The 18,322-nt window shown below is 34.3% G+C and overlaps 1 protein-coding gene across 2 annotated transcripts in view; it reads left to right on the top strand.

The window, feature by feature from the left end:
* Nucleotides 1-18,322, top strand: part of LOC145673215 (midnolin-B-like) — a 100,199-nt gene that overhangs the window by 61,244 nt on the left and 20,633 nt on the right. For both annotated transcript variants that reach the window (XM_081742699.1, XM_081742698.1), the window contains exon 4: nucleotides 13,185-13,709. In XM_081742699.1, the coding sequence (XP_081598825.1) occupies nucleotides 13,185-13,709 (525 nt within the window). The remainder of the gene's footprint in view (nucleotides 1-13,184; nucleotides 13,710-18,322) is intronic.

Genomic DNA, 18,322 nt, shown 5'->3' with positions numbered 1-18,322 from the left:
CCATGCAGGAGAACCCACAGGCTCCAGGGGGGGGGGCATAAAGAGTAAGAGAAAGATGGAAAGAAGGGGCCCAAGAATTAGAAAAACAACTTTTCTAGTAGCCCAAATACGCGTATTAATGTTTCCTCCCCCCGCCTCCAGAAAGAAATCTAAGTTACGGCACTGGTTTTTAGATGCTGCTGACAAAATTTCTACTCATTTAGTATATGGTTGGGGAAAGATGATTATTAATAGCTTTCGTAAGTACCAGATTTTAAACTAATAATTTTTTAAGCCACGAGTTTCAAAACTATTCTTTATAGCAAACTAAGTTCTATTTATGAAATTCGTAGATCTTTTTTCCTGTTTTTAGTAACCATAAGTGTTCATGAAAGAAAATAAGTTTACTTGCACACATTTCTAGGACTAAAATATGTTTCTGGTATGTAGATATTGTAATGTAACTTTTTTTTTTAATAGTGACTTTAGTATTGTTCTAGGACATTTTAATACCTAATGTATTTTCGTAATTTCGAATTTTTCGGATTCCTTATTTTTGTTCCTCAATTTTAACTTCCTTTTGTGTTAGAAATGTTAGATCTAACTACCGAATTGATATCGAACGTGTATAAATATGCAGTAACTTTGTGCTTCTTTTCCGAGGCTTTCACTTCTCCGAATTTTTAGTTTTATAGATATAGTTTCAGTATATTAAGATACTTTAATTAAGGATTTGCAAGATTCAGAAATACTTTTTTTTTCTTCCTGATTCTTTTCAAGTGCATTTGTGTTTCAAAAATGATCTAGTTTGATGAATTACCGTAGTTTCATACATAATTTTGCCCGCATTCGATCAGACCTGTGATTTGTACAATCATCTTAAAAAGTATTAAAATGGTCAGTTTTGTACTCTATTTTATTTCAACTGTGTAGAGAAGAAATTTCTTTTTTTTGGGGGGGGGGATGAAGAGCCGTAAAGACGATGGTGAACTGGAAATTATTTATTTCTGTTCGTTGATAACAAATTGAGAGGGAAAAAAAAAAACTCCAGCGTTTAGTTTTTGTCCTGTATATACTATCGTAGACACACCGGTAGTCAGCCACTTACGCATTATCGAAACAAAAATAAGAAAATGTTACGTTTTGACCCTTATCAACATGAAGCTTAGCTTTTACACATTCATCGTGTACACAGCCGATCACATGGGACACCGAAATGTCACCTAGTGTCGCATAGGTGGACAAAGAAGACGCTATGTTGTAATGCGTGGATCTGCTACGTAAAAAATAACAGACGAGACTTTTTGTTACAAGTGTATATTTATCTAATGTAAAAATAATAAATATTATTTTTATTTTTTAATTTGTATATATTAAGGAAATGAAAACAGAAAAAAAAAATATTTTTGTAGATGTTGAGCATTTCGTTTGTATGGGGGGGACCGAGTACTGGAATTGGAAAATGAGTGATTTTCTAATAGTCAGTCCCCGGGGCTGAGTACTGGAATTATCGCATATGTGTGAAATTTCGTCCATCACATGCCCAGACCAAGTATTCACTTCCCATCTGTTAATAATATACAGACAGCATGACTCACAAATCTTTGCATTTTTACCGGGGCTGATTACTGGTGCCTCGAAAGCCAAAAGCCAACCCTGTTGGTAATTTTACTGCAGTTTAAAATATCCAAATTTGCTAAAATCAGGTTTCCACTTACTCATTTCATGTAAGTAAATATAAATGAATGAAAAAGGAAGGAAAATGGAAGTTCAGAAATGAAAACTGTGGTCAATTCACCAGTACTTAAAAGAGTCTCTCTACAATGCACTGAGGGCTGTAGAAAATGGAATGACTATCTATACGTGAAGCTAGCAGAACAACAATGTTTCTTGCAACACAATGCAAGATAGGATTCATAATCGAGTACATGCAAAGAAAAGGAAAATGGGATCCAGTGTTAACATTACCAGAAGAAAATAAGCTAGTTTAGTGAATTACTGAAATAGCCAAAGTTGAATTTGGGCAAAATAAAAATAAAAAATAATATTGAATACAGTATACAATATTGTAAAAAGTGACAATAGAAATAAACCTCTCAAAGAGTTACCTAGGAGAGAAATGGTATAAATTGTTCTTACGAGGAAACCCAGAATTAGTTTGCAGATTTCCCGAAGGCAACAGCAACAGTCACCGAAGAATTTATTCGAAGGTAGTTTAAAGAACTAGAGGAGTACCTCCAAAGTATTAACGCATCCGATATTCTTGAAGATCCCACCCGAATCTTTAATGGTGATGAAACTAGTTTTAGCCTTTGTCCCGAAACTTCGTAAAGTTATCGCATCGAAAGGTTTGAAAAATGTTTATGAAGTCCGACTTGCAATTGACAAAGAAACAATCACTGTTCTTCTAGTTTTCTCTGCAAACTGCGACACTGTATTTCCAATGGTTATTTTCCCGTATGTTAGACCACCGCGTGACACCATAGAAAGTATGCCAAAGGTCTGGTTTGGGGGAAGATCAGAAACAGGCCTGGATGAGAAGTGATATTTTTTATGATTATATTGTAAATGGTATACACAAATACCTGGAAGAAATAACGTTAAAAAACCAATAATTTTATTTGCTGAAGGGCATCGCACATATCCAACTATGAAATTTAATGTGTTTTGCATCGAAAACGGAATAATTCTATATGCCTTACCACCTAATACAATACACATTCTTCAGCCAGCAGATGTTAGTGTCTTTAAACCCCTAAAGATAGAACGGAAGAAGACAGTTCATGACTGGCAAAGCCAACCCCAAAACATAAATGTGTAACAAAATCTCACAAAATCTTTTGTGTTTTCTAACTTTTAACTAGTGATCAAAGTATATTGTGATAAACTGGTCATGAAATTTGGCTATGATCAAACAATTTTAGTTCTGTTTGAAATGTTTTGGCTTCATGGTTGCTTATATTTTTACGAAGGGTCCGCTCAATACAATTTTGTTCCTGTTTTTCCGAGAAATAATGTGTTCTTTTTTGTTAGATAATTATAATGTATTCTGTTACATTTGTAGTGTCATGTAGCAAAAAAAAAAAAAAAAAAAAAAAAAAAAAAAAAAAAAAAAAAGCTCCATGATATTACATTTGTTTTTATCATTAGTTTCAAATTTTGTTGGCTGACTTTAGGTTCGTTGGCTGAGTTCTAGAATGTAGTGGCCGAGTACTGGTGTTTTTCGGCATTTTTAGGAAATTTATAAATATTGTTAAAATCCTAAAAATGACATTAAAAACACTCATTTCATTGTAAACTAGACTAAATAATGAATACATATCATGAAGTATCATTCTGTTCAAAATTAAAATAAAAAAATGACATTCAAACTTAACATTTGAGTTAGGAGGTTGAGTAGTGGCACATTTACCCTATATGAAAAACTATTAAAGGGGTACACATGAACTGCGAGCAAACACCACTATTACCATATTCTATGTGCTGTGAGTTGGAGCGCGAAAGAACTAAGAGGCCCCATCACGGCGAAATTAAGATACCGTTATTTTTACAGTAATTATGGGATATATTCAAATAGGTAAAAGTAATTATAATCGAAATGTGGAACAAGAGCTTCCTAGACAATATTACGATACAGTGATCACGACTCAATTATCTGCTTTCGATTTACAGCCATTTAAAAAAAAAAATCTGAGTTTATTTTCGCGTTTCTAAATGGTTGCAAACGGAAGGCTACTAGGTGACTCGTAGCCTTGTCTTGTTCCAAATTTTGATTTTAAAAATCTATTTGAAGATGCCACATAATTATTGTAAAATTAGCGGTATTTTAATTTCGCAGTGATAAGGCGGCTTAAGATTCTTCGCTAGTGTTGGTGACGAGACGAGACTATGACAATTCTCGTCTCGTTTGTGAGACAAGAAGCGAAGCACCACTCTTAGCTAAGCTCATCGTACGGTTGGCAGATTTTCTAGAGAGAAAAAAGAAAAATCTTGATTTTTAGGGGAAAAGCGGAAGACGTTAGGGCACCAGAACTGTCACCATTGAACTTAGGGATGCCGAAAACTGTGGATTGGACACTAAAATTGTTCATTTTCAGTTATTTTTACAAGTCACCCTCCCTCCTCAGGAATACAAATGGAAACAATTTAGGTTTAAATAGCATCGGAAGTGTCACTGTTCATCTTAGCCACTCTGAAAACTATGTATTCGACACTAATATTAGCCATTTTCGACCAGTTGTGTGTATCATTCCTAGCCCCGTAGATGTGCAAGGGTCTTACCCTCACTTGAGGCTGAAATTAGACTTTAAGGGCATAGGAATTGTCACCAATCAGCTCATGGATCCCGAAAACTGTGGATTCGACGGTTGTTTTCGACTAGGTAGTTGGGTAAGGGGTCTTATTCCGACAATACTCTTTCCCGAACGGTAAGTAGTGTGTTTACGAAATTTATAGGTATATAAAAAGTAATTCTTGATAGTCTTCAATTATTAAAACAAACTATTCTATTAATAATATAAAATCACGGAAACTTTAATACGGTTTAAAAATATTAGTATACTGCAATATTACAGTATTATAATGGTATATGTTCAAAACATTATAAGAATTATACATTTGCTGTCCAATAGGACACGTTGAATAGGGTGGTCCATTGAACATTCTAACTGATCCTAACTTCCAAGAAGTTTAAGAAACTCTGCTTACAGAATTGGCACGGGAATAAAGATCCGTAAGGGTCTTCACTACAGCGAAATTAAACTACCGCTATTTTTAGTTTTTTTTTTTTTTCTGTAATATCTTCAAAACAAACAAAAATATTCTAAAAGCAGTAACATTGTGAACTACACAATACGATTTCGCATGTGATATTTATACCATAATTCACCTATCTGCTTTTTCAGTATGCTGCTATTTACAGAACCCGCAAAAAATATTAAATCTATCTACAGTTCAAAATCGAAACAGATAGATGAGTTGTGATAACTGTATCACATACAAAATTGTATTCTCTAGTTCACTACGTTTCTGATTTTTCGAATATTTTTATTTGTTTTGGAAGATATTACAGAAAAACTTTAAAATTAGCGGTAGTTGAATTTCGCTGTGGTGAAAACCCTCAACAGGCTAATGGACTAAGAGTTATCTGTAACTGCTCGAATTGAGTATACTTTCCGATATTTTCAGCCTCATATAAACTACGGTATTTTCTGTACACTTTCTTTAACTGCTGTGGCCGGCTTTCAGATAACGGGAATGTAAACAGTCGATTGTTTAACTTTCCTAGCGAGGTTGTTGAACAGTTAACTAAGATTAACAACTGAAAACTAAGCGAGGTGTATCATTCATTACAATTATCAATAGATCAATTCATATGTGACCGTTTGTTCGTATATTTACTGCTACGGTAGTTTCTCTTTAAAATTGACAAATTTGTTCTGTTTTCGCAGGGAACTGTGGAAGTGAAATGGTGCCTAAGCGTGATTTCCTTTATTAATTACTTATCTATAAATAACAAATTGTGCTTGTGTAGTTTAACATTTTAAAAAAGTACCCATTTCTTCGAATAAGTTCTGCATTCTCAAGTAAAATGTGGAATTGGCTTTTTTTTTATATATATATAGTAAATCAACTTTTTAAAAATAAGAATTCAAAATATTTTTAATTCTATTTAGCGTACTCTTGTAGCACGCTAACACATTAGTCTCTTATTATAACGGATAATCTGTGACATTGCTGATAACCGTGCAGATAGAGATCTGCGCGGATGCGGATAAAATTGCGGATGTTCGTGAAAAGGCTTTATTATTATTATTATTATTATTATTATTATTATTATTATTATTATTATTATTATTATTATTATTATTATTATTATTATTATTATTATTATTATTAATAATAATAATAATAATAATAATAATAATAATAATAATAATAATAATAATAATAATAATAATAATAATAATAATAATAATAATAATATAATAACATTCTTTAATAACATTCTTGGAAGCACTGTTGATTAGTAACTTCGTGTATTAAAGTACGATTACCCTTTTGGGACAAATATTCGCCAGACAAAAGAAATGTTCCGTTAGATTTTTTTCACTCTTTTTCTCAGCTTTAAAAATTCTGTAACAAATATGAAGTGCTAATGTGATTTTATAGAAGTTTGAGGTGGCTTACTCTTTTTCTCAAAAATATTTTATTTTAATTTTACTCTGGCGTTCTGAACAAAGGTGCTCATGCGAGTAATGAGATTTTAAAAGAGAAAAAAAAATATTTATTTAACATGTGGTATTAGCAACTTAACCATTTTCTTATAAGGAATTTAGTTGAGAGGACCTTAAGTAAGTACATTTTTTTTTTCATTAATTTGGTAATTTGTCTGCATGGATTGAATTTTGGATTTTATCTAGTAGTATAGTTCGCTTACAACATGTAGGGACTGTATTAAATGGTAAATTGGTTTGATACAATTTCATAGAATTCAGAAAACTGCAAAGGAGGTACGGTATTTACAATTATTATCTTAGAAATTATTTTTAGAATCATAATCGTTGTAAAACAAGCGGACAGAAATCATGTGAATGGAAATGTGGTATGGATTAAGTATTTTATATTGGACCAGACCTTTTTACCGAAGTGAGCTCTTTCGTGACTAAGCGGTTAGCGTACGCGCCTTTGGCGTGGGAGACCCGGGTTCGACTCCCGACGGGAGCTAGTAACAAGTGAAGTTCAGTTATTTAGCAACAGATGGAGTTAAACCTGTTGTAAACTCCCGAAGGTTTGTTTTGTGTACTAATTAATAAATTAATAGTAACTTAACAGCGTTGAATTCCAGGGCAATCTTTGTTTTTGTATGGGGAAATTATTTTTTTTCTTGAAAATGAACTGGAATTTTAATGTTTTATCGATTTCTTCTTCAGATCTATTTAAATGTGATTAACTTCGTAAAAATTTAGTAACATAAGAAATATAATGCTAAGTTTGGGGTGCGTTGGCTTAATGGTAGAGCGCTCACCTCAGGCGCATGTGGTCCCTGGTTGGAGTCCAAATCTCGCAAAGTGATTTTTGTGTGTAGGTTTTCTGGGGTTCTCCCGTTTCCCTATGACAGTGCCATATAAACATATTGTCAATATCATTCATCTCATTCTCATAGTCTTCCTTAGCCTGGCGTCGGTGCATAATCGTCAGATGTTAAACCAAAAAAGTTATTTTGAGAAAATAATGGATATTTTATTAGACTTGAGGAAGAAATCAGTAAAACCACGTAACTAAAATTTCAATTTATTAAGCTGATTTAGTTTGGATTAGTATTACCTACTTCCAGAAGACATGGCTTTACCTATATACTATCCTCCCAGTTTTATCTTTCTGTCCAGAGGTCTTTTTCCACTGGCTTCGCAACTACAGATATGCTCTCCACTACCTAAAGGTCAGTTTTCACGTTGTCGATTCAGTTGAACTGACTTCATTTTCGGTTCAGTCGACTACGTAAATACAGAAAAATTTGAATTGCATCCCCTGCTAATCGAAGGCCGGAAATCGACTATCAACTGAATTGAAAGAGGTTCTGTTTTGTGGGGGTCGATTCGGTCTGTAGGAGCCAGCAAAGTAGAGTTTCTGGTTTCAAGTGTTTTGATAGTAATGATACTAGTAGTTCTAGAATTGTATGAGAGAAATAACTACTTATGGAGTTCAAATAACATATTTTACAGAACATCGTGGCTAGAAAAGCCACTCTACGAGCTATTTACGTACAGAGCAAGTTAAATTTACATTGCTTGATTTTTTTAAAAAGTTTATAACAATATATTTAATCGAGAATTCACTAAAATAAATACTAGTACTGCAATAAATTCTCTTACAAGCCATGTTTACAAAAATAATAAGGCGAAGGAAGTGGAATTTACCAAGTTTATGTACAACAACGTGAAAAGCACTAAAATTATTCAAAATGATATGTCACTCTTAATACGAACTAGTAAACAGACCACGTGTTTATGAAAACACCATTTAAAGCGAGAATAGCTTCACAGTTTGGGTAGTATTGGGAGACCCGATAGTCCTGCTCATAAAGGTTTAGACTACAGCCGACCAATCCATATGACTTGTGAATTCGGAGAGATTGTTCGCCTGTTTATTTGGCCTGGTGCGCGGGAGGAGAGTCCTGTTGAAAAAGCCACTATTTATTTTTAAAGAGAGTATCGATAAGGGTTTTCACTACACCGTGTAACACACCTTTGCCAGTGTTTTAATTCCTCCTTTAAAAATATGGAGACACGTAACTCTCTCATAACTCTCTTGCAACACCATCACTGAAGTCTTATGTTGGCATCTTCGAATCCTCAGCGATTTCACAAGCTTGTTCAGAGGGCATAAATGCTATCATTTCGGCGCTTGTAAGATTCTTCATATCGACAATATCTTTTAGTCTGTGAACAGGTTCTGACAATGGCGGTTCACATCATACTGGAGGCCAAATATCGTTATAGCGTCATGGTCACTTGTCTACAATATAATACGTAATAATTTTTGTTCTGTTTTTGTTTGGTTCCTACCCCATTTTATTAGCTGATGCTGCTGAATCTTTGCCGGGAGATGAAATTGAACAGTACTCAGAATAATACTAACCAATTGGGGCAGAATTTTTTGCATGTTGGTAAATTGGCTAACCTCTCTTGACATCTTGAAATTGCAAGTGAAATTAAATGAAATCTTTAAGTTTTACGTCCCACGGTTATGCCGGTTAGGCTAAAGGAGACGGTGATAATGAGAGATGAGTGAAATGGTGGAATGAAGAAAGTGGGAGGAAACGGGAGAACCCCGAGAAAACCCACGAGCACGGTGTTTGTCCACCACAAAGTTCACACGGCGCGAGTTGGGATCTAACCGGGGACCCCAAGCACCGGAGGTGATCGCTCTACCACTGAGCCACCGCGCCCCCCTTGAAATTGCAAGTGCAGTTTGAATCGACCAGAGGAAAACAAGTAATCGCATTCAGTTTTGGTTGAAATTCTAATTTACCAAAATTCAGAGATTTGATTGGCCTATCGATTAGCAACAACCACATAAAGTAAACTAAGCTTTCAAGCAAGTCGTATACGAAAACAGGGCTTTAGATGTCTGGATCAATTATCCATCTGATAATTGGTGACTTGGGGCTGAAGTTTCATACAGTTTAGCGTCCTCCATTAGTCTTCATGTTTTCACACCAAATATTTTCAAGTTCCTTCGTGTCTAAGCGGTTCGCGTACGATCCGTGTCTCCCTTGGCGTGGGAAACCCGGGTTCGATTCCCGTCGGGGCTCATGTTCGGATTCTACGTTAATTACTAGGTCTACGTCTCATATAGCCTCGCTGCTGAACGGGACGTTGAACACAAAATAAACTCTCAACGAAATATTTTTCGACAGTTGGCATTTTGTTCTACGAGTTACCGACCACATTTCACACTCATACCGTACAACCGACAAAATCATGATTTTACATTATTATTATTATTATTATTATTATTATTATTATTATTATTATTATTTAGCATAGTTCCCCGATACTACGCGCAATATAGTAGACATTTTGCAGGGCAAGTGAATTTTAATAAGGATCGTGATGTATAAAATATTTTTTCGCTAGTTTTCATAACTGCTTCTCCCCCACATATACACCATCTAAGTGAAATGATAAAATACCATCCCAGTCCCGAACTTCATCTGTGTGGCAAATTTTGTCGAGATCGGTTGGGTGGTTCAAGAGGTATGATGTCACAAACACAGTGATTTTCATTTATAGATATATAGATAGATAAAAGAATCTCACTGATGTACTTTGAGAGTCACGCTGAAGATTGCTACAACTAGTGAGGGTTTTCCTCTAAGGAGGGTTTTCAATACATAGGGACTTTAGTACTTCGAGAATACTGGTAACACGAGGTACGATCGTAGATATAAACGCCTCGTGGAGAATTTGGGAACTGGGGGGAAATTCTCTCCTTAAGTTTCCTTAAGTCTCTTCTCCCCTGAAGTCATCGCTGGTCGTAGGACCTGTTTCATGTTTATGCTTACATTTGTAAGATTGCTTGTGATATCAGTTGATAAGTGGAAACTCGATGGCAACGTGATTTAAAAACTATGATTAAAACTGATTCTCAGTAATATCAATTCATTAATTTCACTTATCACAAGAGTACCATATATTGACTAAGACTTGGGTAGTTACTTTTTTTTGGATAATTCGAATGTAATAATGAAGACCAATTTCGATTACTTCAAAAACTTTCTTAAAAATGTGTTGTTCCTGATCCAATTCCAAGTAATGTCTGTTCTAGAAAACACCATGGCCGGGAATTTATCGGCGTTCTCATAATCCCCTCCCACATTCTCATTCCAACGATTCTTTCATATTCATTCACTTCATTAATCATCCATGTCTGTAGCCGAAAAACCTTGGGACATTGTTAGAAAGTTCATTCCATTGTAATTATCCTACTACTTTTTTTGGGAGGGGGGGAGGAGATAATTTTTGAACTTTTAATGTGTTAAATTTGAAACTTAATCGATGTGACACTTTTTCACATGGTTCAGTTTACTATAAAATACTAAAAATAATTTCTTTTCTGTCACTCAAACTTAATGAAAATATTTAACGTGTTATATTTGTTCCACATATAACAGTACGATTTTCTGAATTCTGATAATTGAAGTATAAGTTATAAAAGTGTATTATAGATGGTTTACAGAAATTAAGGAATGCAATTGTTTAAGAAAGATTGTGATAGAGAATTAGACAGTCTTTAATCAAACAGAGGGTTCATAATGGATGATGTATATATATATATATATATATATATATATATATATATATAAAACATAATCACTACGACTATATCACCAATTTTTATTTCGTAAGCATCAGCACGCCTGCTGTAACGGAGTGCGATATGAGTCACCATTAGGACATGGATAAACAATATCTAAAAGTGGGTAGTTCTTTGTATAACATTATCAAGGTTACTGAAATCCGCCCCATTGTTCTAGTGTTAAGTCAGAACAGAATAACTACAACATTTATGATACGCATTGTACTAGCAAAATATTGTTTTTTTTAAAAAATAATTCTAACATATTGTAATATACACAGTTGTTTAAGCATGTATTTAAATGTGTGCAATGAATATGTGCCAAGTGTACCCGTATTTAGATTAATAATGCTATAAACAAATGCAAGAAAGAAAGTTTTAATTATTAACTATTAAAAGTTCTTTTAACAAAAGAGACACTGACCAAAGCTTAAAACCCACTTTATTTTAAATTATAGTAAATTTTAAATTTGATCAGTGTCTCTCTTGTTAAAATAATCAACCCAAAGCCATGAATAGCCTTACTATAAAAGTTCTTATAAATGTTTGCAATTATCAGAAATTACAAAAAATAAATTTGGAGAAAAATTTATGAATATACTTTTTAATATATACTTGAAGGTTAATATAGTACTATGAAGTTTTAGATCTACTTTATATAAATTAAATTGTAATATTGCTTGTATTTTTTTGAACGACTAATCCTGAGTTAAGATTAGACTATAATCTATAGACTAATGTACCCACGTAACTTATTATAAATTGGAGAAAGAGAGAAAATCCTAATCTTTCAAACCTTGTAAATAATAATCCATTTTTGTAATTATTCATTTACAAAGATATACCGTACAGCTCGAGTCATTTTACAGCCATACAGCTGAATAGAAAGCAGCAAAGGCCAATAAATATTGGAAGCCTTGGATAACAGTGGCTAAATGAAGTTACAATAAAACACGCGAACCTGCGGAACAAACAAACAAAATAAATACAAATATGTAATACAAATTTTATTTTGCTTCTTAAGGCAGTGACTGTTGATATACTTTGCTGAACAATCACAATACACATGTTTAATTTTGTATTAAATATAATGTAAGTTGTAATAATGTAGTTTCTGTAAAGTAGTAACAGTATGTAGTTCTGGGTACTGTTGCTGCCACTGGAGGTGTTGACGGCTACAGCCTGTCTCAGAATTTAGTTTAAGTAATTATAAAGTGCTTCATAATTTTTACATCTAAAATTTCGTGACAGCGGTTCGGAGCCACTGTGTTAAACGAAGTCACGACTGCATTGCTATCTTAAACATACAATAATGCTCTTCCTTCTTTCACCCTCCCTCCCATTCTGTCTCTGTTCAGCCAGCTCGAAGTGGAATACGTAGTCAATAAGCGGTGTTTTCTTTTTCGGTAGCTAAATTACTTTTGTTTTATTCTACCAAATGTCGATTATTAATTACAGCTGATCGGAGTTAGCAATTGATTGGAGTGATTTTTACCAATATCGTACGTAGGTCGTTGAAGGACCATGGCAGATCAGTGTAGTGCGACCTAGCCTATATATACATAGACGATCATTACAATATAAAAAATATATGGTTGTCTCATCACAATTTGAGCTGCTTCAGAATTACTCTTCAAAACTAAACTGAAGTTACAACGTGCACGAAATGTGTGTGTTGCAATAGTTCTTAAATTATTTTCTGAACTTCATTCATGATTGGTCATCTTTGTTCACAACATATCCCTCTTTCCCTGTCTAATACTGTTTTTTTTTTTTTTTTTTTTCACGTTATTAAATGACTTAAAACATTTGACAAACGTTAAACATACGTAGTTCAGTTGAATGCGTAGAAGTGATAAATAATAGCATGAATTTTTTATACAAATAGTATTGCTGGAACTATAATATTAAAACCTAGTGATATGCTGCAAAATATGTGCATTCTTACTACGCAAAGAATTTAAGGACTGTTCTTCGGCAAGAGTATTGGTTTAATCTCCAAGAAAATGGACCATTTTCAAAAGTTGCATTATTTAAATAAATAAATAAATAAAAAAAATTGACTAATTGGTTTAGTTTCGGCAATAAATCATTGTCTTCATCATGTGTATTCAGAATGTGCCTGAAGACAGTAATATATGACAGAAACTGTAAAACTCAAGATTAGTATTAATGACTGCTTATTTCGGTCCGATTTTAAGTTTTCAAGCTAGAATGAACAGTATTCAGATATGTTGCATTTATGTAAATTTGTTGAAGTTTTTTTTTCTTGAAATGTAAAATGCGTATCGTTGTCCTTTTCTCTAACATATTGTATTTTAATTCTAAATTTTATTTTCCAGGTAAACGATTTTTTGTCCGGCAAGGCGCCTCTGAATCTTACCATGCGATTGGGTGACCACATGATGCTCATTCAACTGCAGTTATCTACAGTAACACCAAACACTTCCCGCCGAAGTTACTCTCAGCCTTCAAGCTCGTCTACCACTAGCACAGCATCTTGTAGTAACAGTAGTAATAGTAGCACTAGTAGTAATAGTAGTAGTAGTTCTCAGTTCCCGTTGCCAGTTTCTAGTCCTGTGTCACAATCTTCTACCAGATTAGCGTCTTCCTCCTCTTCCTCATCCTCTTCTTCTTCCTCGTCCTGTCACAATAAAACAGAAGCTACCTCAGTCTCATCGGATGCTTCGCCTCGAACATTGTGTCCAAGTAACTCAACTAGCTGTAGAACTAAGTCACCTTGTTGCTGTGATCCGTTTAAACCAACTTTGGATACTCAGGCGCTTGCAGAAGCCAGTAGGAACCTCACCCAAACTCTTAAACAATTATCTTCTGAAGTTCTCACGTCACGGAATGAAAACGTAGAGGTGAGTTGTGTTGTTATTGTTTAATACAAGAACGGACGCCCTGATGCAGAAATGAACCAACGCACGAAAATTGGAAAACAAGTTAGCTGTCATTGAATGACAGCAGAAATTAATCAAAGGAATAAGAACTTTGCTACTTTGTAGCTTAAATTTTAGATTATTCACAGTATTCTGTGCCATTTTCTTTAGTAACATCTTAAATTGCTGAACTGGACGTATTGTAGGGTTCTTCCTTCCATGTGGATATATCTTTTTTAAGTATAACCTTAATCGTAGGAAATTGTAGGAAAAAAAATATTTTTGTTAACAACGCAACACTGGAGTTTTCATAAAAAACAGTCTCTGCAGTTGCCAAGCATTGAAGTTGTATTGCTTTTTTGTGGATAATTCCACAGAAAAGGAAGAACCCAACAATGTGTCCAGTTTAGCAAATTTAAGATGCTACTTAAAGTGGTGCAAAGTATATTGAGACTGTACAAGTGAATCACTTAATTTGAGATACAAGATAAGAATGTTTCTGTTTAAATTAGGTTTCCTGTTGCATCTATCAGCAAACATTAAACAAGTGAGCTAATCAAAAATTAACTTCAAACTTCCATAATTTTTCAGAAAGCATTCAAATAACATTTTCAGTGTTGGTTCAATTTCAGTATAAGACCGTTCATTCTTCAGCTATCCTAGTGATTATTTTTCAAGTACGTATTTGATATATTCTTGATTTTTTTTTTTTTTTTAATTAAGTAGGCATGATTTAGAGTTCAGGATAGATCAAGGTTATCGATGTACACTCTTCTTTAAAGTACTTGGTCATCTTTCTTTCATTAAAACTATCTTTATTTTTATCCGTAAGTTAATAAAGCACATATGAATAATCTTGTCTATTTCAAGTTACGTATGTAAAATGTCAGTTTCAAGCCAAAACATTATCCTACGTACGTTAAAAAGAAAAAAGGAAAAAAAACTTCTGAACACGACTGCACAGGGTGAGTCAAACGTTCTTTACCACCCCTTATGAAATGAAAAGTCGAAATAGGCAGAATTGGTAATTGTGTGAACATGTGTCAGGTGGACGACCGCAATCTTCTCTGCCATTTTCAACCTCGCTCAAAAAGTTTAAATGGGAAAGAGGTCATGTGAAATAGGGCTAGAATTTTAAGAGAAACTCAATGGTGTAATCAGATTTAACATAACTAATAATTTTGAAGTTACGATCACATGAAACTCAAATTTTTCGTATTACCGGGTGCTGAATCATGCTATTAGCCAAAGCCTACCATATCAAGATCAAGATGTGGGGTAGTAGAAGTGCCAGTGCTGCAGCTTATGATATCAATGAAAGGCATCCTCAACATGCTCTAGTTTCGCACGTTGCAGTGACAGTTATTGACCAAATTCGAAGAGACAGGTACAGTCAAGGAGAGGCCAGAACTGTCACTAATGAAGGCACAGCTAGGCAATACTTGTATCATTTAAGTCTCCACAGCTCAAGACACACAGATTATTTCTGGAATGCATCGTCAGCCAAACTTCTATTTGTAGGGTGTTAACGACGCATAAGTAGCATATTTACAAGTTGCAGCTGTAGCAACATCTTCCTAAAGATAACCCAGACTGGAGAGTGCAATTTTGTGAGTGGGCAGTGAAACAGTTTCAGCAGGATCCCAACTTCGCAGTATAAGTTTTTACATGGAAATGAAGCATTTTTTTTAATTGTTTGTTACAAAGGAGGTAAACAAACAAAATCTACGCTACTGGTCTCAGATAACCCCAAGTGGATAAATCCGTGTAAAATCATTAGTGCAGGAAAATTATGGTGTGGGCATAGATCTGAGAGATACATTCATTGGATTATTTGTTATTCTTGACACCTTAACTGTAGAACGTTACTTGGACATGTTAGAACAACTCATTTTCCCCTCCCTGTTGGCCTTGAATGGCAGGTTTCTCTTCTTTCATGAACATGATGGGGCGCCACCTCATTATGTACCTCATTATGCACTCATTATATCTGGATGAACAATTTCCTCGTCATTGGATTGGTTTATGTGGGTCATTATCATGGCATGCCAGATCACCTGATTTATCACCTTTGGACTCTTACTTGTGGGGTCACCTAAAAACAATAGTATATGGCGAAAAGATTAGGAATCTGGATCATTTGGAACAACGGATACAGAATGCTTTTGCACAAATCACACCTGAGACATTGCTTCGTGTTCATATAGCTTGAGAGACACGTCTGCAAACGGTCAGCACATTGAACACATTTTGTAAGAGGTAATCTTGAGTTTCATGTAATTATAACTTCGTAGTTATTACAGTAAATTTAAATATGATTACACCATTGTAGCCATGTTTCATAACCACCTTCCCATTTTAACTTTTCGAGCGAGATTCAAAAGGACGGACAGCAAAATGGCGGCCGTTCACCTTACATTCACTATAAATATTCTCTCTTGGCCTAATGTGTCCCCATAATTACCTATTTCGTCTATCTTCACTTGCTTTCATTTTATAAGGGATTGTAAGGAACTTTTGATACACCTTGTACATCAATGCAATATTTTTGATTGTTTACAGCCGTCCTTTTCGTCATTGATCAGTATTCATTAGGGCATTACATGTATCGAATATCGTAATTAGAAATAAATATAAAAAAAAGTTATAATTAAATCCTGGTAAACTTTTATGGAATATACCATTATTATTAGTAGTAGTATTAGTATTATTGAATATCTTTTCCCCGCAATGAGTGAGCGAATATTTTATTCCCCTTTCCTTTTGCGCTGTATGGCTTTTCTAATGCCTAAATATGTGTATATGCAAAAAGTGTTTGACATGAAACGGCCGGAATCCTGACTTCATTGCAGCGAAGTCGTTTTCGACTCTCCAAAATTGTTACAAGATTCTTCATTAAGTGTTCACTTCCACTTCATTAGGAAAAACTACAAGCATTCCTAACGTATAATCATAATGGCAGATGATATATTAACATATTTGTCTGTGGCTTCATATTCGTGCTTTCATAGTAACATTTCAAAAATAAATCAATTGAAAATGTAATTCAAGAATATTAATTCGTTCCCTAAATGCTTGCGAAATAAGTAATAAATAAGAAATAACAAGTTATGGAAACATACATCCTCGGTGTTATTTAATTCCGAAAATGTAAAGTGCATTAAGAAAATACTTCATTTTCCGTTCTTAATAATTTGTATGTGTTATATTTAATTTAATTGTACGTCAGGACAAACGTCTAAAGGGCTGTTATGTGAGGCAGGCGAACGCTAGAAAAAAACAAGCCAGCACACGTGAACATGAGGTAACATATTAAGCATTGTGACTTACGCTATGTTATTAGATCTTTCATAGATATCAATTAGGGTTGTAGACCACATATTAAAACAACTTTTTCCGTTATTCCTCATTCGTGTACAATAAGGTGCATAGTTTTTTGTATTCATTGGGAAGGCCTGGACTTAGTGACTGAATTGTAGAGCACCCGATAGCAAGTCAATATGAAATGGAACCCAAGTAATCTAGATGAAGTATAATTATTATATCGAATGGTGTTCATTCAATACTATATTACGGGTTCGATCCCAGCCCCCGCCAAGTGAACTTTGTGGTGGACAAACACCGCGTGCGTGGGTTTTCTCGGGGTTCTCCCGTTTCCTCCCACTTTCTTCATTCCACCATTTCATTCATTACTCATCACCGTCTCCTTTAGCCTAACCGGCATAACCGTGGGACGTAAGACTCAGATTTCATTTCATTTTCAATACTATATTAGGTCTTATCACATTAAATCTAATCAGCAAAAGAGACAAATCTTTGTTGATGCATCTAAGTAGTTTGTACCAGGCTGGAAAAAAATCATGATTTTTTTGAAAAAAATCATTTTTGTTGATTTTTTTGATATAAATCGATTTTTTTGATTTAAATCAAATCTTTTTCTTCGTATGATACAAGTCGCGAACTGAAGAAAAAACATTAGGAATTAGTATTAAATGTTAATTGTGTCATTTAAGTGAAAGTATTGGGTTTTAATTTTGAATTAAATCCCAATCGTTAACCTATTTCAATCCCAAACAATGTTTCTTAAGCTTTACGGAAAAAGTACAGCAATGTATATCAACATGATACTTTTCTTTTCACGAAAGTTACTGATATTTGGCAGGGGCATATTTTTAAACAATTGGAACTAGCTAGCGGCACGAAATACATATAAAGTACATAAATTTCGCCTAAAATTAACTAACTCACTCTATGACCTATGGAACCCGGAGGTTCAATGCCATGTTCACAAAAGCTCTCCTGACTTCTATCCTTAGTCAACTGAATCCAGTTTCTATTTTATATTCTTATTGCTGCGAGATCCATCTTAATATTGCCCTCCCATGTGCGACTAGGTCTTCCTAATGGTCGTTTTCCGATTGGACTTACAGTTAAAACTTTGAAAGCGTTCCTACTTTCTTCCATTCTCGCTACAGTCCTGCCCACCTGAACCTCCAAGATTTGATGACCCTAACAATGTTTGGTGAATGGTATAAATTATGCAGTTTCTCATCATGAAGTTTTCACCATTTCTCATTTCCGTTCCTTTTGGTTCC

The sequence above is a fragment of the Thermobia domestica genome, chromosome 16 (genome assembly GCF_964235325.1).
Source record: "Thermobia domestica chromosome 16, izTheDome1.hap1.1, whole genome shotgun sequence".
In the NCBI taxonomy this organism is placed as follows: Eukaryota; Metazoa; Arthropoda; class Insecta; order Zygentoma; family Lepismatidae; genus Thermobia; species Thermobia domestica.
The sequence above is the reverse complement of the archived record's forward strand: the minus strand, read 5'-3'. Positions and strand labels throughout refer to the sequence as shown.